At 51.5% G+C, this 22,914-nt stretch overlaps 1 protein-coding gene across 2 annotated transcripts in view; it reads right to left on the minus strand.

Annotated features, from left to right (window-relative positions):
• TMEM184B (transmembrane protein 184B) overlaps positions 1-22,914 on the minus strand; it is a 50,220-nt gene that overhangs the window by 12,491 nt on the left and 14,815 nt on the right. For both annotated transcript variants that reach the window (XM_061418521.1, XM_061418520.1), the window contains exons 2-3: positions 12,092-12,341; positions 10,399-10,564 (exon numbers count right to left, since the gene is read on the minus strand). In XM_061418521.1, coding sequence (XP_061274505.1) covers positions 10,399-10,564; positions 12,092-12,283 — 358 coding nt within the window. In that variant the 5' untranslated portion in view covers positions 12,284-12,341. The remainder of the gene's footprint in view (positions 1-10,398; positions 10,565-12,091; positions 12,342-22,914) is intronic.

The raw sequence follows: 22,914 nt of genomic DNA on the forward strand, positions 1-22,914 counted from the left end.
GAACCGCCAACCGTCAGACATCACCCTTCCTGAGAAGTCCCTGGCCACCACCATGGGGACGCGTGCATCCCACATCCACGGAACCTGCTGATTTGCAGACACCAAGCAGCCCTTCCCCGCTGGAGTGTGATCACTGACTGGGATTAGCGTGGGCCCAGCCCTCGCCATACACTAACACAGAAGCTTGACTGCCTGGAACTGGAGCACAGCAGACCCTGGCCACATGTCTGTAGGTAAAACTGGCCTTTAGCCACTTGGAAAGGGCTGTACACCCCTCAGTTGGTCTAACCTACTAAGGGTTCATGTCGGGGGCTGGGAAACAGGGGCCCAGGTGGCACCCTGTATAAACAGGACCCATAGCACTGGCCACCTGTGCTGTGACGATCCCCCTAGAGACACACAGCAGAGGGTTCGCAATGTGGCTCTGCTGGGTGCCTCTCTGTGGCTCAGTTTTCTCATCTGTTAAACAGGGGCACAAAGAGCTCCTATCAAGTTAGGAGGTGGTGGGGTTTCTGTGAGTATGCAAGGTGCTCAGGAGAGTGGCTGGCACCCTCAGCATCGGCGGTCATGGCTGTTTATCTGCCCACCTTCCCTGGGGGCCCGCTGTCCCCCAACAAGGCTGAGCGCCCTGTATGTGGTGGGAATCTCCACTCACTGGCCTCTAGATCACTTTCCACTGACAGGAACTTTGGGCATCTGAAGGCAGGAGGTGAGGAGGATCAAGCCAAATGTGATGTCAGCCTACTAAAATGGTTTTATCCAAAACCATGTAAGGTCAAGAGGAGTGGATGTGTCTCTTCCAATCGGTCCAGCTATATTGTAGTCAATGGTATTTTCCCAAAGGCAGCCACATCCTGACACTGACACTCCTCTGCTGAGAGACGGGGGTTTTCTTCCCTCTTCTCGAATCTGGGTGAACGGGGGAGATCATAGTGGAAGCAAAGCTTTTTGACATCCGATGTTGTGGTTGGAAAAGCCTTCTTTCTTTATAACTTTTCAAAAAATGTATTTATTGGCCGTGCTGGGTCTTCATTGCTGTGCACGCTCGTCTCTAGTTGCGGTGAGCACAGGGGCTCCTCTCTAGTTGCGGCACGTGGGCTTCTCATTGCGGTGGCTTCTTTTGTTGGGAAGCACGGGCTCTAGGGTGCATGCGCTTCAGCTGTTGCAGCACACAGGCCCTAGAGCATAGGCTCAACAGTTGTGGTGCATGGGCTTAGCTGCTCTAAGACATGTGGGATCATCTCAGATCAGGGATCAAAGCCACGTCCCCTGCATTGGCAGACAGATCTTTTCCACTGAGCCACCAGGGAAGCCCAGAAAAGGCCTCCTTCTGGTTTATCCTCTCTTGTGATGCTGGCCCTTAGACCCGGCCATCATGCCAAGAGGAAGCCCACACTGGTCCATGTGAAGAGTCCACATGAAGAGGCTCATGTGGCAGGAACCCAGGCTCCCAGCTGATACCAGCATCAACTGCCAGCAACGTGACTAAACCAGACATCAGGTGATCGTCCCCGAGCCTTCAAGTTCTCCGGCTCAGGCCCAGGTCCCACGGAGCATGGGCAAACTGTCCCGGTGTGCCCTGTCCAAATTCCTGACCTGCAGTGTTCATGGACAAAATAAACTGCTGTTCACACGAGCCTGTTGTGGGGTAGTTACGTACACAGCCAAGTGAGCGGGATGCACACAAAACCTCTTCTGGAGTCCCCACGTCATGCCACGATCTCTCAGGCCTCCCCTTGGGGGTACATTCAGGTCGCTCTGCTAAATCCCGGACGCAGACCCAGCTGCGACGCCACCTTGTCCTTGGCTGGTCCCCTGTCTTATCGCCATGCTCATATCACACCCCACAATCTCTGTGGATACGCCTGCTCCTTCAAGTACAAGAGGCAGCGTAAAACGGGCAGCAAGCCATGGACCCTGGAGCCAGACTGCCTGCGTGTCCCACCACTTAGGTCCCACCACCTAGGAGCTGTGTGGCAAATTTCTTCAGTGCTCTGGGCCTCGGTTTCCTCATCTCTAAGCCGGGGATAATAGCTCCTTCCGGGTGGGGGCTGCGGTGAGGACGGGGCTCAGGGCTGAGAGTGTGATGCCTTATCTACGAGGCTGGGCTTGCAGTGAACACTGCACAGTGTTACCCACTGTCTTCTGTGAACACCTGGCAGGCAGGACCCGAGGCCCACCCCCAACAGCGATCAAACGGCTTGGCACTTCCACACTCAATCAGCAACGAAGAAACGAATGGATGGACACAGGCCACAGCTCCAGGTGAGGCTCAGAGAGGACGGCTGTGGGTGCGGCCCTCACTGAGTCCTGCGTTCAGGGTGCTCAACCTCTCACGGGCTGGGAAGTTGCACCTTCCCCAGGGTAATCGGACTTCCGGTCACCAAAGTCCAAGGGAGAGGCCACAGGGCCCAAGGTTCCTCTGCCCCTCTGTCCAGAACCACCGAACTAGGCTATCCTGCAATCCACTTCTGGGAAGAGCTTGGTGCCTGAGCTCACATCCTTTCCTGTGTCGCAACATATGTCAGCCCGCTCCTGAATTACGTGGTCCAGCTCTCTGTCCATATGCAGCTCTGCATTCAACTGGTGAGATCACCAAACTTCATCCATCTCTCCCAATTCAGGATTTTTGACCTTTGATCAGTGCTCTGGGGCCAGACAGTCTGTAAAATCCCAATCTGCTGATGGTTTCTGTTAAAAGAATCATTAGTGAGTCGATAATGCATCTTGGAGAAGGGAAACAAGACAGAATCTCCTGGAGATGACTCAACCAGCCCACACCAAGACCCACTGACCATCTGGACAAATCAATGCCCTTCCTAGGAAATGACAGAGCCATGCAAAATACCACCCCCACGCTCCAGCATGTGTGTTTAAAATGGACAGCTCAACACACAGCCAGGGAACAAACACAGAGATAAGCTAGCTCTGAACGTCACAAAAGCAAAAAAGATTAACAGTGGGGGGTTCTCACCTGACCACGCTTCTGACCACAGCTCCCATTCTGGTTCCCTGGAGAGACCCCAGACACACAAGTGACCATAGGGGCCCACAAGGAGCATCCAACATAAGAGAAAAATGGGCTCTCTCTCTTTCTTGCTCACCCTGGACAGTCAGGTACCTGGAACTTCCATCTCCATTCTAGACACCAAATCTTAAATGAACTAGAGACAAACGCACACAATCAGAGGCAAAAGACCACAGTCAACTGCTTAGCAAACAGGGGGCACCCGAACGTTCTTTCCCGCTTTTCCCGTGGCTGCTGATCATCATGGACAATAGCAGATGCACGTGCTACAGCCAGGCGGGTGGGGTCTTCCCTCAGCACTGACCCCGAACTCTGAGCCATTGCACTGGTCCTTGCTCCTCCTCCCTCGTGGCTTTTCTGCCCTTTGCTGTTCCTGCTCACTGCTGCTCCTTGCCACCCAAAAAGCTGACTCCGATCCCTGTGTTCATTGGTTTCTTCTGGTTGCCTGTCTTTATCCTGATGGGTTGAGCTCTTCTGATTCCTGGCGGTCTCAGAGCCGTGACCAGCAAGGGCCACTGCCAGCCCCGTGAGTCCTGCAGCAGCACACTGGTCGTTGAGTCTTGGTGGTCCTCAGGCTGGTGGTCCTCAACTGCACTCTCCCCACCTGGGAAGAAGTTTCACTTTGGACCAGAATCCAGGAATCCAAGTTCATCCCAAATTGGAAACTGGGTGCAAGAAGCATCAGTCTTTGTTTCTCTCGTGCATGTAACACCTCTTCCCTTAACAAGAGTTCACACTTTTGCAGGAAGAACCTTGTCCTGTATTCCTTCCCCAAGCTTGGCCGGAGAGCAATTCCTGGACCTCAGAGACCCAGACCAGAGTCTGGCCTTTGGCAGTTACTCTCTAGGTCACAACTTGGGCAAATTTCTTAGCCTATGTGAATTTTTTTTCACATGTGAAACATGGGGATGATAACAGATACTCTACCAGGTAACTGAGATGAGAGAATGAGCTAACAGTACTGGAAACACATGTGGTGAACTGTGAAGTGCCACACAAACCTTATTAACAAGACAGTGCCCACACAGAGCAGCTGTGGAAGCGTTTCCCCAATTTGAGCTTCGGCCACCTGCGCCTCTCCAACCACCGTACTCCCCAGGGTGTCTCAGAGTCATCTTTAGGGGTGACCCCCTACCCCAGTCAAACACTAAATGCAGGCAAGGGGGCTGGATCCCACCCCTTCACTGTCTGCCTATACACCTGTACACCTGTACACCCTGGTGCTCCACTCCCAGCTCTGTGAATTCTGGTCTTTACCAGGTGGTAGACACTCAGTGGTAAAGAATCTACCTGCAATGCAGGAGACCCAGGTTCAATCCCTGGGTCAGGAAGATCCTCCGGAAAAGGGAATGGCAACCCACTCCAGTGTTCTTGCCTGGAAAATTCTATGGACAGAGGAGCCTGGTGGACTACAGTCCATGGAGTCACAGAGAATCGAACACGACTGAGCAACTAACACTTCCATTAGGGGCACTGGGCAAGCATCCATTTCTCCCTAGATAATGGAATCACTAGCTCCAATTCACAGGGTTTACCTCCATTCTCCCCTGAAATGGCCCTGAAGTGAGAAGGAATTGGGGAGAAAGCTATAGACCTTCAAAGGCAAGGACATGGCCCCAGAAGCAGCAGGCGCCATGAAGCAGAGGGATGTCACAAAAGCTCTGGAAGGTGTGGCATGGCCACTGACTTGGGGACAGGAAGGAGCCAGTAAGAACCCCAGGAACCTGTGTAACCAGGCACGCCAGGCAGCTCTGATGGCTGTGGGTACAGATGGGAACACTGGCTACAAGTCTCCATGTGGTGCTCTTGGCTTTTTCCTTTCGAGACAGTTGAGATGGTTCTGCCCTCACAGAACTTGGCCCAGCTAAGGGCAGCAATGAAGAGACTTGCAGAAAATATAGACGGGAAGTCTGAACACGAAGGGAAGATGTCCAGGGCCCTTTCCCAGCTATAGCTCAGCCCCTCAGCTTCGTCCTCCTAGAAGGCGATGAGAACATTATTCTCTGGGGAAACAGGCCCAGAATCAAGGAGCCTTCATATACTGTCTACCCCATCACTGCAAGCAAACAGCAGAGGAGCAACCTCCCTGGTGGTCCAGTGGTTAAGATGCCCCACTTCCACTACTGGAGGTGTGGATTCAATCACTGGTCAGGGAAATAAGATCCCATATGCTGCAGTAAAAGAAAAAAGTAAATAAAAGGCAGAGGAAACGTCCTATCCACATCCTCCACCCAACTGGGACAAGGCCCAGCAGTTTTAAAACCCATTCTTCTTTTCCACCGTTTTAGATTTCTTACTTTGGGCTCCAGCGTGTACTTGGTATTTCCTTTACTTATGTGTGTGCTCAGTCATGTCTGACTCTTTGCAACCCTACAGACTGTAGCCTGCCAGGCTCCTCTGCCCCTGGGATTTCCCAAGAAAGAATACTGGAGTGGGTTGCCATTTCCTGACTCAGGGGATCTTCCTGACTCAGGGTTTGAACCCATGTCTCTTGCATCTCCCACACTGGGAGGCAGATTCTATACCACTGTGCCACCTGAAAAGCCCAAGCCCCATTCTCAAATATATTAAAAAAAAAAAAAAAAAGCCAAGAACACCAGACATTTGAGGAAAGCTTCTTATTCAAAGGTCAAAGAGCAAAGTGCGCAATCAAATGGAAGAAACTCAAGAGACAGAGATAATGTGAGGAATAGAAGAAAAATGTACTTAGCATCCCCAGAGAGAGAAGAACAAAACCAGGAACAAGGGAAAAAGAGCAGGGGAGAGCTCCTGACATTTTACAACGTGATAAAGGAAATAAAACCTTCAACAGAAAGCTCAAAGGTAAAGATTTAAAACATAATCAGAAAAATTCCTAGAAAGCGGAACAAAGAAAGAGATGGAAAATGCCAAGAAACTGTAAAGGAAATTTGAGGCTCAATCCAAAAGTGCAATGTCCTACTTAACTTACTCCAGAAAGGGATGATAAAGTGGAGGGGAAGGAATTATCAAAGAAACATTCAGGAAAATTTCCCAGAACCTTAGGACCATGAGTTGTAGCCATACTGAAAGAGCCCACCAGATGCCCTGCACAATGAACACCCCATCTCTTGTGAGATTTCAGAACAACGGGGATAAAGGCAAGATCCTAAAAAGCTAGGAGAAAAAAAAAAAAAAGAGTTACATATAAGCATTAAGGATCCAGCAGACTTTCCAAAAACGACACTGGAAGCTAAGAGACAGTTAAAAACACACCTTCAAAATTCAGAGGAAGAATGATTTTCAATTCAGAAATCATATTCCCACCAAACACCAACAAACTTAAACATTATAATAAAGATACTTGCAGATAATGTTCAGATTTCAGAAAACAGAACTCCCATGCAACCTGTCTTCTCAGGAAGCCCCTGGAAGATGTGTGCTCACCAAAAAGGGCAAACCTCAAACGCAGAAAAGACAGCACCCAGGGAACAGGCGGTTCAGGACAGGAAAGATGGCAGGATTCCTGGACTGATGGTGAAGGAAAAACCCAGGACCACAGCTGAAAAGTAAGAGGCGTGGAGGACAACCAGTCCAGATGGGAGCAAGGAGGGCGGGGCTCCAGGAGGATCTCCGCCTGGAACACCCGGAGCTAGGAGACTGACAGGAGGGCTTCCTGTTTTATTCAACTGAAGTGCTGGCGGGATAAATTAATGATAAGAAACACAAAACAGCAAGCCAAAGAGGCAGACAAGTAGTAACCAGAGGGAAAACAAAGCTGAAGAAGGAAATGTCGTCTTGGGTCACTGTAAGGCTGAGCCCTGAACAACAGTTACAGATGTATAATTCTCACACTGCATACAGACCAAGAAAAATCAGGATACGATCACATTAAAGAGAGGAAGGAAAGAAAACGTGTGTGTGTGTGTGTGTGTGTGCTGTAGTTGGAGATAAGATACCTAGCTCAAAGCCTTCCTTGGACTTCCCAGGCAGTCCAGTGGTTAAGACTCTGCACTTCCACTGCAGGGGGAATGGGTTCAATGCCTGGTTGGGGAACTAAGATCCCACATGCTGCACGGCGTGACCAAAAACAAAACCCCAAAACCAAAACAAAAAGCCTTCCACAGCAGGAAGTCACTACGTAACCCTACATAAAACTGAAAAGCTAAGATATAACAGTAAAAGCCTATTTTTAGGTCACTCAAGCAAATGAAACCAGTTTAAAGGTTGAAAGTGGGATGACTTTGAGAGTGAGAAGTTTTGTTTCAACCAAGGGCATATATTACTTCAATAACAGTAAAATTTCAGTTGTTTTAATTTTGTTCAAAAAAAAAAAGCAGATGTCTCGAAGAGGCCCGACAAAGAGTCTGGCTCTGAGCCGGCCTACACAACGGGCAGGTTCTATCTGAAATAAGAGGCCCCCAGCCCAGTCGATTCGTGTCCCTTCCCGAGTTTTGGGGGGGAGGGTGGGAGGGAGAACGAAGGTGAAGGGGGGCGGTTCTTTTTGAATTTTAAGAGACACGCCCCATCACCAACTCTGTGGGGGCGGCTCCTGCGGGCAGCTGCAGATAAGAGCAGCAAGAGGGAGGTGCGGAAAAGGCCAGGCCAGGGCTCAGCCCACTGACTCAGACACTGCGAGCTGGTGGACTCGGGGGGCAGCCTGAACTCCACGGCAGCTGCTGCGCTGTTTGTAAACTCCTTCGGAGAGGCCAAGCGGATAATAGCGTTGCTAGGAGATGTGCTTCGTAGGGCAGCCGGCTTCCTGTGAGGACCTTCGTGTGGCTGGAAGGATGGGACGGGCTGGACCTGAACAAAAGGGTTCTGGGATGGAGTAGCTGCCGACCATCTGCTGCCGGCTCCGGGGCCCAGAGTGAGATGGGCTGGAGGCCCCGGGTGGTCCCCACTTCTGCTGTGAGCCCCAGTCTTCAGGGCCCTGGAGAGAAGGGAGCCTATACTTGTCCCCCCATCACACAGGATAGCCCCACCCCAGGCCCCCAGTAGGGAAGTGCTTTTTGCTTCCAAAGAAACCAGTGGGCAGAGGCTGCTCCTGGGCACCATGGCAAGGCTGGCAGCTGAACAGAAAAGGGAGCCCACCGTCCCCGGCCCCAGGCTTTACCACTGCCTAGGTGCCCAGCGGTTTCCCTGGGGATCCACCGCTTCCAGGAACATCAGGCTCTAGGGTCCCCGCCCAGCTGCCACGTTCTCCCCTGACGGAGCTGGGCAGGGACTCCAGCCTGGGGACTCAGCGAGGTAGTCATGTGGGCGACTGCAAGGCGCGTAGCAGGTGTTTAATAAAGTCTTTTCTTGTTTTGGCTGTGCCAAGCTGCACACATGTTCTTATTAGTTCCCCATCCAGGGATCGAACCTGCACCCCCTGCAGTAGAAGACTCTGTGCTTCTTATTCGTTCAAAAAATACAGATGGCGTGAGCACCTCTCACCTGCTGGCTCTATCACCTGGGCTCTCTGCCCGTGTCTACTCTCGTGGAGCTGACAGTCCAGGCTCACACGCTGTCCCTGCTTAACTGCAACAGGGGCTGGGAGCCAGAGCCACGGGAAGGCCTTTCTGAGGGGATGCTGGAGTCAAGATGAAAGAGCTCTGCTGGTACTGGGAAAACAGATGTGCTGTGCTGGGTGGGAAAGGAGGCCAGCGGTGCTGCAGGGCCGGCGGGGCCCACCCGGTGCCTGCATTCTTTCTCAAGTTCAAAGGCCACTTCCTGCACCCTGCGAGTCTTCAGGGATACACAGGTTCAAAGTGAGATGAGAGGAGACTCTAGCTTCTTTGGGGCCAAGCATGCTGCACTCCAATATCCAGGGCCAGGGCAAAGCGCTCCCCTGCCCCGGGGTCTGGGAAGCAGATAACTAGTCGTGGTCAGAGCCTCGGCATAAGGAAAACCACGTTTGGTCATTCTACCCGAAACCATCGGCGCAGGTACGGGGAGGAGACAGGAAAGCATAGAACCATTGAGGAGGGTGGGCATCAGAGCAGGGATCTTGAGTTCAAGGGTCCTCCTTCCTCTCCCTGCTGGCCTGCCTGGGGACAGGCAGAAGCATCGCTGGCCTGCGACCTGTCCTGGGGTCTCTGGCCTCCCCTTCCTTCACCCACTTAGCACCTGGAGATTTTCTAAACTGCAATTTCCAGTCATGTCATATTCTTGTGTATCACCAGTAAAAAAGAAAGCCTCTGTTTCCTTCTATGCCCCCAAAGCTGTGTATGTCCCCATCCCTGCCTCCCAGGTCCATTGCCTCCAGCCACTGGCCTCTCCTCTGGCCATGGCTGGCCCCCCACTCCCCCCACAGCTTCCAGCACCCCCAAACTGGCACACTGAGATTCCTCTCTGCCCAGAATGAATGCTCATCCATGCCACTGCCTGGCAGATGCCAACTCATCTCTAAGACCCTGATTCCTGCCCCACCGCCACCCCAACCCTAGCCAGGGCCACTGGGAGAGAGCACCCTGTCTCCTTGTGCTGACTGTTTAGGCTGCACAGATTCCTGGACGGCAGGCGGGGTGAGGGCTTTCCTGCCTGGAGCCCAGCATGGGGCCTGGCTGGGTGCTTGGAGCTCAGCACAGGAGCAAGTGACATGTCCACACCACACATGAGAACTGCCCCCTGAAAGGCAGCGAGCTCCTCCTGGGACAAAGCCCTCAGGATTAAGACACACAGGGAGGGAGGCCTAGCCCTGCCACTACACTACCTTACAATACACCTTGGACAAGCCCCTTACCCACCTGTACCTCGTGGTACAGGGGTGCGTGAAGGCTGTGTGTGGTGGTGCCCGGGCTGCCTCACAGACCCGGGGCCATGAGGTCACCCCCAAGATTATGCAAATCAGTCAGGGATGAGCTAGGATCCACAGTGATAACACGCTCCCTGGGGACCGGTGTGCACGGCTGGGTTTGGGAACCAGGTGCCTGATGCAGGAGTCGATTAACATGCATGTACTGTCCCTCCACCTCCATGACTTTCTAAACACCTGCCCCTGGGCTGTGGAGCTAAAAGACAGGTGGCCCACCCCGCCCTGTCCCTTAACTAACTTCTGGTGCAGAGGGCAGGACAGACAGGACCCTCCCTTCCACAGAAAGGAAGGCCTTTCTGTCTACCAATGAGCCACTTATTTGCTGCCCCCATCCCCACCAGAGATGCCGGCACTGAGAAAGGAGCCCTGATCCTGGGTGTCTGTGCAGGTGTTTGGGGGCCACGTTGCGAAGCGTCTCAGCAGGTGACACCTGGTTACACGTGTGCTGGGACCTGAAAACCTAGGGATGGAAAACCCTGAAGGGGTTCAAGAAGGGACAGGTGGCCCCTCCAGAAGGAAGCCGAGAAGAGGGTCTTCTAGCCCCCAGACAAAGTGGGGGTGCACAGCTCCCAGCCCCCCCACAGCCTCTGGCTGCCGCCCAAGCCGTCCTCACCCTCGTAGCAGTCACGCACGGTGCCGAAGTACACGTAGTACTGGTCGTTGGTGAAGAAAAGGAGGCTGAGCCAGGAGTCGAAGGCGTAGATGGGCACGATGAAGAGGATGCGCACGATGTAGCGCTGCTCGTTGGGGCAGCTGTAGCAGCGCAGGTGCATGTAGATCTGCGGGGGAGGGGGCCGGTCAGCCGGAGCCCCAGGGCCCACGGCCCACCCACCCCACGGGAGGAGGAGCCCGCCCGTGTCCGGCTCTGCCCTCAACTAGCACAGGGACCACCACATAACTCAGCCCTGAGCCTCAGCGTCCTTCTCTCTCCACTGTGATGACATACACTTCCCGGGTGAGGCTGTTGTAAGCGTCCGACCAAGGGGTGCGTGAAGCCCGCAAGCTGCATGCGGTGGTGCCCAGGCTGCCTTGCAGACCCAGGGCCACGAGGTCACCCCCAAGATTATGCAAATTAGTCAGGGATGAGCTGGGATCCACAGCAATGACATGCTCCCTGGGGACCAGGATGTGTGCATGTCTGGGTTTGGGAACTAGGTGCCTGATGCAGGAGTCGATTGACATGCATGTACTGTCCCTCCACCTCCAGGACTTTCTAAACACTTGCCCTTGGGGCATGGAGCTAACAAACAGGTGTTCAGGTGGTGGCCCACCCTGCCCTGTTGCTTAACTAACTTATGGTGCAGAGGGCGGGACAGACGGGACCCTCCCTTCCACAGAAGGTGGAAGTCCTTTCTGGCTGAGTGGCTGCAGCAACAGCCTCATTCTGGGTCTCACTTTCCCATCTGTTGAACAGGGGCAGCACTGCCGGCCTCGCTGGCAAGTTGGGAGAATGCAATGCAGTTTTTAGAAAGCAGGGGAAAAAATAAAAGCTGCACACAAATGCCAAGAACGGCTCTAACCACGATGCAGCAGTCCCAGCAGCCAGAGTCTCCCTTGTCCCAGCTCCCATGACTTCATGCTTGGCCCAGCCAAGCCCTGTGCTCGGGAGGAGGAAGACGAAGCATTTCCCATCTGCTGTGAGCTAGCCGCCTGGGAAGCAATCGGGTTCTAGGAGGGGCGGGGAACCCTGGAACTGAAAAGGGCTCAGCCTCCCTCTTCACGGAGCAGCCTTCAAACCTTCTTCCTTGGGCAGCCAAGGCACGTCACAGCCCATGGCAGCGTCCCCTGGGATGGCGAGCCCGGGGGATGCGGAACTTGACTTCTGTCCCAGCTCTGCCACCAACTTGTATGTGACTAGGCTAGTGTCCCCTCCTTCTTTCCTCTCTGGGTCTCAACTTTCTCATCTGCAAAGGGGTCACTGCTACTCTGTACACAGTTCCCAGGCTCCCCTATAGCTTGGGCTGGACACGTGACCAGTTCTGGCCCACAGAAGGTGGGCCTTTTCTGGTTGAGAAGGTTAAATATTCAGAGTACCTTCTACACACACCCCTCCCTGCAGTTGTCAGACAGATGGTGTCTTGCAACTGTAAGATGCTGGAGCCACAGAATGGAAACTGACCGGCACTGGGCTGGCTAAGCGAGAACCTGACTCCCCCAGGGAAGCCTCTGAGATTCTGGGCTTATTTGTTACTGTAGTGTAGCCTGGCCTGGCCTAACTAACACTATGTTGGATGAGAAACCTCTCGGGACCACTGCCCCCCTACCCCCGGAGGGCTGGGGCTTGCTGGCTCGCCTGGCCTGGGTACCTGGTGGCAGGTGATAAGCAGGGCTGTCCAAACGAAGAAGCCAGAGATGGCCTGAGCAGCGGTTGTCATCAGGAACACGGGCTGCTCCATGGCCGTGGGGCTGCCCTCGGGGATCACGGAGATGCTGGGCGAGGCTGCTGCCGTGGTGGGCGACGCTGGATCCGGGGCCAGTGCGGCCCCCCTCACGGTCATGGTGCCCGGCAGCAGGGGGCTTCCTGAGAGAAAGCCTCAGAATAAACGACGAGCTGGCCTAGAAACAGGGAACCACAATGTTAGCCTCCTTCCAGTGTCAGCAGCAGCACCAGAAAGAACCTTCTAGGCTGTATATCTCCCTTCAGAATGTAACCAGACCCTGACCATGCCTCACTCCAGTCCCTGGATTAATGGAACAGGCTCCTGACCAATCTCTCTGCCTCTTCCTTGGCCCCGCCATCCACACAGAGCAGCGAGTGAACCTTCTAAGACATCGGTCAGATTGAGCCCTTCCTCTGCTCAAAACCCTCCAATGGCTCCTGTCTCCATCAGACTACAAGCTGCTGTCCTTACAGAGGCCCACAGACTGCCTGATGGGCCCTCGACACTCTCTGATCTCATGTCTATTCCCATCATGATCCTCCATTCCAGCCACACTAGCCTCCTGCGGCTCCAACATGCCATGCCTGCTCCTGCCACAGGGCCTTTGCACAGCCTCTGTCCCCCCACACAGCAGCTCCCACACACCCTGTAGGTCTCTGCCCTGACCACCCATTCAAATATGACCACCCTCATCCCAGCGCTTTGGACCTCTTCGCTTTCTCTCCAGAGCACGCATTACCACCTGGCTCCAGCTGACAAACTGTACATCATTCACGTGTTAACTGTCCGTCTCCCACACCAGACACTAGCTCCCTGAGTGCAGGGGCCCTGCTCTGCTCAGGACTGGATCTCCGGCCCTTGGAACAGCGCGGGCACACACACAGCTGGTGTTCGGTGACTGTCTGCGGGCCCCGCCCATCTCTACACTTCGGGTCTAGCAGGGTCACTCTAGCCCTGAGGAACCCCCTCTAACAGCAGGTGTATTTCCTCTGCCATTTCTCCCCAGTTTCCCTAACGCTGACACTTGGTCCTCACCAACCAGCTGTGTTGTGCTGGAGATTTTGTGGCCCTTCCCCACCTGCAAACTGCTCACCTTTTAATTTAGCTCACGGACCACTCGTCCTAAAAGCCTGCCCTGATCACTTTCCCCATTTAGGTACTTCCGTGCATTTCACCCGCCTTTGCTGCCCTACGTGACACGTGCTGCTGCTGTCATTTGCTTGCATTTACCCTCCTAAGTCCGCCCACTCTCCAAGGCAAGACCACTTTTCCATCTCGGAATCCCCAGCAGCAAGCTTAGCACCAAGACCATTTATAATGTTTATTTTATCATCCATCGATTTCCACTCCTTATTTCAAAAGGAATTTGAGGTACGTCAGAGAGAAGCAAAGAATAGGGTCGAGACAGCTGACATAAAGGAAGATTCTGGGTGGGGAAAGTAAAGACGGGGTGGGTGGGGCACAGGATGGCACTCCAGCGTCCCGGGCAGTTACCCCACGTGGGCTGCCATGTCGGCCCCACACTTCCTGGTAGCAACTTCAGTACCTGGGGTAACAAATTAATAGTTTCACGCTGGAAGGAAACCATATATTACAGGAAGAACTGTTGTTACAGTTCTCCTGGCAAGTTTACAAACAAGGACCAATGCCAGGCTGGGGGCTGGCACCACTCTCAAAGAGTGAAGCCATTCCATCAGAAGCACCTGGAAAGCTCTAGGAGGAGCGGTCACTCCCCTCCACAGACTCGCCGAGACCCACGGCCCTGACGGGAGTCCCTCTCAGCGCTGCCACCTGTTGACAGGTTGGACAATGCCATCCTGGGGTCACGGAGCCTCCATGCAGCAAAGGCCCCAGACTAACCTGCAACAGACCAGGTGACCGTCCAACCACTGATGCAAACAGATACGAAGGTGAGAGCGGAAAGAGCCCTGGCTGAGGCTCAAATCTTAGCTCCACCACGACCAGCTGTGTGTCTGCACAGGCTCAGTGGACCCCAGAGGGTCTCCACTGCCCGACCCAGAAAACGGCCAATCCCCCACACCCAACCATCTCAGCCTGAACCCTGCAGTCAGCCCAAATGACCTCTCCCAGAGCCCTCCCCGTCTGAGGCTTCCTGGGGCCTTCCCAGGGTGGATCCTGACCCTGAGATGAAGAAGAGAATTCTTGCCCACATCTCCCCACCCCTCGGCCCCCGTCTGAGTCACGTCTGCTCTTAGCTATATGTTTTTACCCTGGAAGAGCCCCCTATGTTTTTATTTTCCTGTAAAAATAAACAATCTCTAACGCACCAACCGAGAGAAGAATCTCGATTAAAAACTCAAAAGTGGAGAAGGCATCTATATAAAGAAACTCAAAATTGGAGGTGTCTATATAAAGACTGGTGGCGCTTTGAAAAAGAGACACGGTGACAAGTCTCAGAATAGCTCCTGGAAGTATGGTTGCAACATTGAAAACCAGTGCCAGAAGTATTTCCTAAAAGAGAAGATTTGGATTGTAAATCATCATCTTTGTCTGTCATCCCAAATTAAATGAACAAACACAAGGAAACGGGAAGGGGGGGTTCAGGAAGTACAGACACGCTTCCATCTTCCCCTTCTGAGCAAGGGCTGGGTGTGTCAAAGGCTGTTTTGTCCTCAACTAACAGCGGTGCTGACGGGACTGTGCATAGACCTCCCGCTGAGCTCTGGCCCCGCTAAGGGGTGACCCACTAGGGCATCTATTCAGTGTGGCTGGTTTCCTGCTGGGCTTTGCTTCCTCTCCCTTGAGTGCTCTCCTTATGTAGGTCATCTAGTTCCCAAGAAGTCCACTCAGAGGGTGAGTGACTTGCCCCCAAATCAGACCCAGGACTTCAGTAGAATATGTTCCAGATGCCTACTATCTACCAATGGGGGGCCGTGGATGAGCTGCCACCGCGGGCTCCAGAGCCCCCTTCCAGGACGGGGGTCACGGCCGTCTCACCAGGGCCCTGACTCTAGCAGGAAGGGGAGGGAGGTACTTCCCAGGAGAGGAAGCTGCGGCCTCGGCGGGCACTCCTGCGGCCTGAGCCATGCTGGCCACGTTTCTGACCATGTCTCGTGCTGGGGCCCCGTGATTTACAGACCACTGACTTCGTTCTCAGGCGGCCCTCGCTGTTTACAAACCATTTCCCCCGACATGATCTCATGCCTTTTCTCACAGCAACTCTGAAGTAAGTAGGACTGTCTGCATCTTAGAGATGAGGAGAACAATGTGAAACTGGGTTTTTACAGCTTCCGGGGGTACCACCAAACAACTCGAGGACTTTCATAATAACCCCCAAAATACTTCTGGGGGTACCACCAAATAACTCTAGGATTTTCGTAATAAACCCCAAATACTTCAGGCAGTGTTCTGACTTACAGGGGCAGGGTCCCCAGCACCGAGAGAGGCAAGTGAAGGCGGCTCTCAGGGGTCGCCCTGCTTCTGGGACCCTGGGCAGCTCATGGCGCTAAACCCCGCAAACTTCACAGAGTGTGAGCGCTGGCAGTAGGGGGCGGGCACTGGGTCCCATCCTTTCACACATGGGACAGGCACCTTCCTGGAAAGGATTTCTGCCTGCCTGGACCCCACAAGCGAGCAGGATCCTGGCCTGGTGACACCTCAGAACTGGGAGAAGTGGGGGGTTTTGCTCCCCAGGGGAAAGGACCCCAATAGCTGCCTTTTCTCCACACAGCCCACACACACCAGAGGGAGGCAGACACACAGATGGAGCTCAGAACCTCAGCTCTGGCAGGTGCCCTGTATGTTCTTAATCGACTGAAATTAAACTGCCAGGGTCATGTAGAGAGCCTGAGGGGAGACACTGGAGTCATCTTTCCAGCAAACACGACCTGAGGCCTCTGGACACTGTGCTGGGCATGGAAGAGCAGGTTCAAGGACTCACGGCTCCTCTACACGCCTGCTCTACGTGACTGGGGGACCTGGAGGCCTACCCCCACCACACTGCACAAGGGAGTGCCCACTACCCAGGGAGCCCCGAGGAAGCGCCAACCGCCTTGGCAAAGGCTGGGGAGAGGGGTCGGGAAAGGCTTCAAAGTGGCAGGGGCTTTGGGCAGAGCTCCAAGGAGCACACCCAAGCTCCAGCTGTGAGGTCACCAAGCCGAGTTCCTACTGGACTCCACCGCCTGCAAGCTCGACTTCATGTCTCAGAGCTTCAGTTGCTTCATCTATAATATTTGAGGGTAACGACATCATTGTCGGGGGAGTTTCCACTTTACACAAGTCCCGTTAGTAAAGGGAGACAGAATGCAACCAAAAAATGACTATTTTGCAACTCCGAATACAAACCATGGACACAGATATGGATCAGTGGCTGATAAAACCACTGGGTGAGGCTATGGGGAATCTGATAAGGGATGGAACAGGCCACAGTCAAGGTCAACATCACTGAAGAGGGGCATGGGGTACGCAGGGCACACACGACATCATCTAGGAAGGACCCTCACCCCAAAAGTGAACTGGAATCAAAGCAAGTCCCTAGAACTAACCACCACTATCCAGGAGATACAGAGGGGAGCACAAGAGATGAAATGATACCATGAAGCAGCAGCAGCAGAGCCAGACCGTGGGAGCATCTACAGGACCAAGGACCTGGTTTCTCCCAGGAATCAATGGCTTATAAACAAAGGTGGCTGAGGGGCAGTAACAGAACAAGAGGCCAAGGAGACATTACAACTAAATGCAACGTGTGGACTTTGTTGAGTTTCTGTTAACAAACCAGTGATGTAAAAAGATATCTTTATGGATACGTGTGTATGTATGACAGAGTCCCTTTGATGTCCACCTGAAACTATCACAACATTGTTAATTAGTTATACTCCAACATAAAATAAGAAGTTAACAGAAATAAAAAATAAATTAAAAATAGAAGAAGACATCTTTGAAATAGATAGCACACGAGAATTCCTGCTGATTTTGTTAGGCGCATGTGCTAAGTCGCTCCAGTCAGGTCCAACTCTTTGTGACCCTATGGACCATAGACCACCAGGCTCTTCTGTCCATGGGATTCTCCAGGCAGGAATACGGGTATGGATTGCCATTTCCTCCTCCAGGGCATCTTCCCAATGCAGGGATCGAACCTGCATCTTCTGTATTGGCAGGTGGGTTCTTCACTGCTGAGCCACTTTGGAAGCCCACTTTAGGTGCACAGTAGCTTTGCAAAAATGAAACTGTTTATCAATGGAGGAAGAATAATCATTTCAATAAACAGTACTAGCTAGAACAACTGGATATCCAGAGACGAAAAAAAAAAAAAAAGAACCTTAACCTAAACTCTACACCATGATCACGGATTTAAATGCAAAATGTAGGGACTTAGCCGGTGTCTCAGTGGATAGGAATCTGCCTGCCAATGCAGGGGGCATGGGTTCGATCCCTTGTCCAGGAAGACCCCATATGCCACAGAGCAACTAAGCCCACGCACCACAACTAGCCTTACTCTAGAGACCAAGGGCAACTACTGACGTGTGTACACCTGGAGTTCGTGCTCCACAAGGAAAACACAAGGAGAGGCCCGGGCACCTCCACAAACAGTAGCCCCCACTCCCCTTGACTACAGAAAGCCCATGTGAGAAGCAACAAAAATTCAGCACGGTCAAAAATAAAATAATAAATCATTTTTAAAAATGCAAAACATAAGACTACAAACCTTTTAGAAGACACAGGAGGAAATCTTTCAAACACAGGGCTAGGTGCAGCGTTCTTAGACTTAACACCAAAAGCATGACCCTCTAAAAGGAAAAACTGACTGGACGTCACCAAAAGTAAAAACTTTCATGCTGTGATTATGTGAACAGCATGAAAAGACAAGCCACAGAGTGGAACAAAATATCTTTGAGCCACGTATCCAACAAATAACCAGCATCTGGAATATAAAATATAGCAAGAATGCTCAAAGCTCAACAGTAAAAAGAAAAAAAAAAACCCAAACAATTCAGTCAGAAAATTCACAGAAGATACAAACAGACACTTCACACAAGTAGCATGGCCAACATGTAAATGGCTGTTCAACATTAGCAATTAGGAAAATGCAAACTAAAACCACAACGAAGTATCACTACCCGCATATAAATACGAAATAGCGACATCAAACGTAGGTGAGGATGCAAAGAAACTGGCTCACACACACATTCCTGGAGGCAGTATGAGAAGGTAGAGCTGCTCTGGAAGAGAGTCTGGCAGTTTCTTACAAAACTAACACGCACTTACCATACAACTCAGTAATCACTCTTAGACATTTATCCTAGAGAAATGAAAACGTACATTAACACAAAAACCTATACACGAAATGTTTGCAGCAGCTGCCTTTGTAACTGTCATGGAAACATGGAAACAATCCAGATATCCTTCTACAGGTGAAAGGTTAAACTTTTGGTGCATCCAGACCGTGGCTCGCCACTCAGCGACAAAGAGGAGCAAACTATTGACACAGGCGGGAGTCTAAACAGATCCCAAGGTACTGTTTGGTGAAAACAGCCAGTCTCAAAATATCACATACTGCCTGGTTCCGTTTATATAACATACTCAAGACCACAAATCTATAAAGATGGAGAACAGCTCAGTGGTTGGCCAAGGCACAAGGAAAGTGGGCGCACATATACACAGAGGGAAACTCGGGAGGTCCCTCCAGGCGGAGAGACACTTTGTATCTTGCAGTGGTGGTGGCTACATGAGACTACATGTGAAAACTGCAAAAAAGGACACACACAAGAAAACAGTGAAAACTGAGTAGGTCTGTCCTCTGCTGTCTAGCTGGGCTTCCCTGGTGGCTCAGCAGTAAAGAATCCGCCTGCAGTGCAGGAGATGCAGGTTTGATCCCTGCGTTGGGAAGACGCCCTGGAGAAGGAAATGACAACCCACTCCAGTATTCTTGCCTGGGAAATCCCATGGACAGAGGAACCTGGTGGGCTACAGTGCATGGACTGTAGAGTCAGACACGATTTAGTGCCTAAACAACAACTGTTGTCTGGTTAACAGTACCATAGGGACTTCCCTGGCGGTCCAGTGGCTGACTCCACGCTCCCAAGGCACCGGCCCCAGGTTCCAATCTCTGGTCAGGGCACTAGATCCCACATGAAGCAACTAGGAGTTTTCACGGCTCAACTAAAGATCTCACATGCTGCAACTAAGACCTAGCACAGCCAAATAAATAAATATTTTCAAAAAACAGTACTATACTAATGTCCACATCCTGGTTTTGATATTGGCCTACAGCAATTTTGAGATGTTAGCCTTGGCGGAGGAAGGGTACATGGGGTTTTATGTACTATTTTTGCAACTTCCTATGAGCCTATAATTATTTCAAAATTTAAAAGGTTTTAAAAGGTCCTTATCAAGTAGAGATGCATACTGAACTACTTCAGGATGAAAAAGAACACGACAGCTGGGATTTTGCTCTTTGGAAAGGGGGAAAGAGACAGATGCCAACAAGGCTGCCAGATGTCACTAACTGTTGCAGCTGAGTGACTGGCAGGTAGAAACATAGTCTATTAGGCGCTCTACTTCCCTGCGTTAGACACTTTTCATAATAAAGTTTCTGACCACAGAACAGGAGAATTTCCCACCAAATCTGTAATGAGATGGGCGCTGACTCAGGAAAGCGTCTCTATCAGAGATTTACTGGTTATCTTGTAGAAACACAATCAAAAAGATTTGTCAAACCTTATCACTGACCTCAACACATCTTTCTTTAACCAAAAAAAAAAAAAGTTCTACTTGCCCATTTTTCCCTGTGACCATTGGCTGTCAGAGATATGCTTCCCAAGGATGTTTCAAAAACATCTTTTGGTGCTATTTTAAAGGCTAAGTCATGTCCGACTCTTGTGACCCCATGGACTGTAGCTTGCCTGGCTCCTCTGTCCATGAGATTTCCCAGGCAAGAATACTGGAGTGTGTTGCCATTTCCTTCTCCTGGGGATCTTCTTGACCCAGGGATCAAACCCGCATCTCCTGCTTTAGCAGGCGGGTTCTTTACCATTGAGTCACCAGGGAAGCCTAATAACATCTTTAAGCATGTTTAACATGTCCCTCACAGGAAAGGCTTGTTCTCACAGTCAATGAGAAAGGAACTGCTCTTTAAAAGAAACCTCAGTTAGGGCAGAGGTTTCCAGAAAAGTATATATAAAACATTTCTGTTACAAAAGTATGTCACCCAAAACAATATGCTGAAACTTAAAAAAATGCTCATATCTGAGCTCCTAAAAGCCTACGTAACAGAATTTTCTAATCTGTTTAAAAATTTCCAAAGCATCTGAGTGGGTTTTGGACTCATGCGTTAAGAACTTTAAAATACCTTCCATTTAGTTTACAGGAACATCTGATTGGCCTCGGGGAGGATGGAAATGTACTAGCCAAATTTCAACAAATCCTCTGCATACGCGTGCATGGGATGGAAAAATGAGTAACCCGATTTAGAAAACAAGCCAGTGATGCGTTTCCTCTGTGTGCAGCTACGTGTCCCAGGCAGGGATCTTTTTCAGGGAGGGCAGCCATTAAAACAAAGTAACTAAACAAACTGGTCTCTCCCACAGCATCAGAGCACAGTTTCCAAAAATAAGTACATGAAGCCAGAAGGTTTTTGAACTACTAACAATTTTTAAAAATCATTACATCTTTAACTCATCTTCTGATTTCCAGTTTTAGTGTAGGTTTTATGATACATGTATTGTAACAGTGTATCTTTACAGTTTTTGGGTAAACACTGGCTTCCCCAGTGGCTCAGCAGTAAAGAATCTGCCTGCCAACACAGAAGATGCAGGAGACCTGAGTTCAATTCCTGGGTTGGGAAGATCCCCTGCAAGAGGAGATGGCACTCAACTGAGTGACTAGGCTCGCAATGTATGTGTGTGTGTTAGTCGCTCAGTCGTGTCCGACTCTGCGACCCCATGGACTGTAGCCCACCAGGCTCCTCTGTCCATGGAATTCTCCAGGCAAGAATACTGGAGTGGGTTGCCATTTCCTTCTCCAAAGTTCGCAATGTAACAATAAGAAAATACAAGTATATACTAACTACAACAGTATCCATATAATGGGGGCACATGTCCCCAAAGTTCTTTTACTGATAGGGACATGTGAGTAAAGAAAGTCTGGAGTGATGTTGTAAGCAGTGGGAAAAGCCAGTCACTGACACGGCTCCTAACTTTCTCTTCAGTCTCTCTGCTTCTGTCTTCCCGCCTCCCTCAGTCCCAGGCTGAACCAGAATGGAAGCACAGTCAAGGCCTGGTCCTGCCTCTCTCTTCCGGCAGCCCACTAGCAGCAAGGTGGCCCCAAACGTGGGCCTTATTCGCCTGCCCCTGCTGCACTTGGTCGTAGGCTCTGAGTCAGGGAAGCCGGGCTGGAATCTCGGTGCCGCTACCCAGCAGTGACTGGGCAGGTGACCGAACTGGTTTTCTGGGTGCACCACGCTGTAAGCAGGACCCTTGGGCCAAAGAGTTTACCAACTCAAGAGCTGTTCAGATATAAGGAAGGACTGTGGTGCTGTATTGGTTGGATGGCATCACCAACTCAACGGACATGGGTTTGGGTGGACTCGGGAGTTGGTGACGGACATGGACTCCTGGCGTGCTGCGGTTCGTAGGGTCGAAAAGAGTTGGACACGACTGAGCGACTGAACTGAACTGAACTGTGGTGCTATATGGGCTTCCCTGGTGGCTCAGATAGGAAAGCGTCTGCCTGCAATGCGGGAGACCCAGGTTAGATCCCTGGGTTGGGAAGATCCCCTGGAGAAGGAAATGGCAACCTACTTCAGTACTCTTGCCTGGAAAATTCCATGGACAGAGGAGCCTGGTAGGCTACAGTCCATGGGGTCGCAAAGAGTCAGACTTCACTTTCTTTTTCTTTCTATGAACTTCCTAGGTGGCACTAATAGTAAAGAACCCATCTGCCACTGCAGTAGACAGAAGAGACCTGGGTTCAATCCTTGGGTTGGGAATATCACCTGGAGGAGGAAAGGGCAGTCCACTTCAGTATTCTTGCCTGGAGAATCCCACGGACAGAGGAGCCTGGTGGGCTACAGTCTGTCGCTAAGTCGTTTCAGTTCAGTTGTGTCTGACCCTGTGTGACCCCACAGACAGCAGCCCATTGGAGAGTGGGTTGCCATTTCCTTCTCCAATGCACGAAAGTCAAAAGTGAAAGTGAAGCCGCTCCAGTCGTGTCCAACTCTTTGCGACCCTCTGGACTCCCGTCGGACACGACTGGAGCGACTTTAGCACGCGTGCATGGTGCTGTTACGTGGTAACACTCCTAGAGGGGTCTGGGTGGCACCCCCAAATCAAACACATAGTATTTCCACAGAGAAAGGTGAGATATTTTTAAAGACCATAATTAGTCTCGCATCAATTCAGGTCAGATTTTTGCCACAAAATTAGCTTGCTGCAGACTTAGGAAGAACCTTTGGGATTTCAAGTGTTCTGGATTCCAGAGAGGAGGAGAAGGGACACGGCCCTGGACCATCCTCCAACACTTCGGGGAGGTGATGCTGCGGGAAGCAGGAATCAAGTGTGGTTTATTTTTTCACTTATCTTCAAAAATGCCCACATCCCTCCTCCTGATCTGAAATTATCTGAGAATACATTAGGCTTTGATGGTGGGATGCAGAGGTCCAGAGCCCTTGGCAGCCAAGCCCCAGCCTCCCTCCCTGCCTCCTCCTTGAGTGCTGGCAACACAGGGTCCCTCTACATGTGGCCTGGCCCCGGTCCCAACACACCCTCCTCTCAGCCCTGGTCCTTGTGGCA

The sequence above is a fragment of the Bos javanicus genome, chromosome 5 (assembly GCF_032452875.1).
Source record: "Bos javanicus breed banteng chromosome 5, ARS-OSU_banteng_1.0, whole genome shotgun sequence".
NCBI classification, from domain to species: domain Eukaryota; kingdom Metazoa; phylum Chordata; class Mammalia; order Artiodactyla; family Bovidae; genus Bos; species Bos javanicus.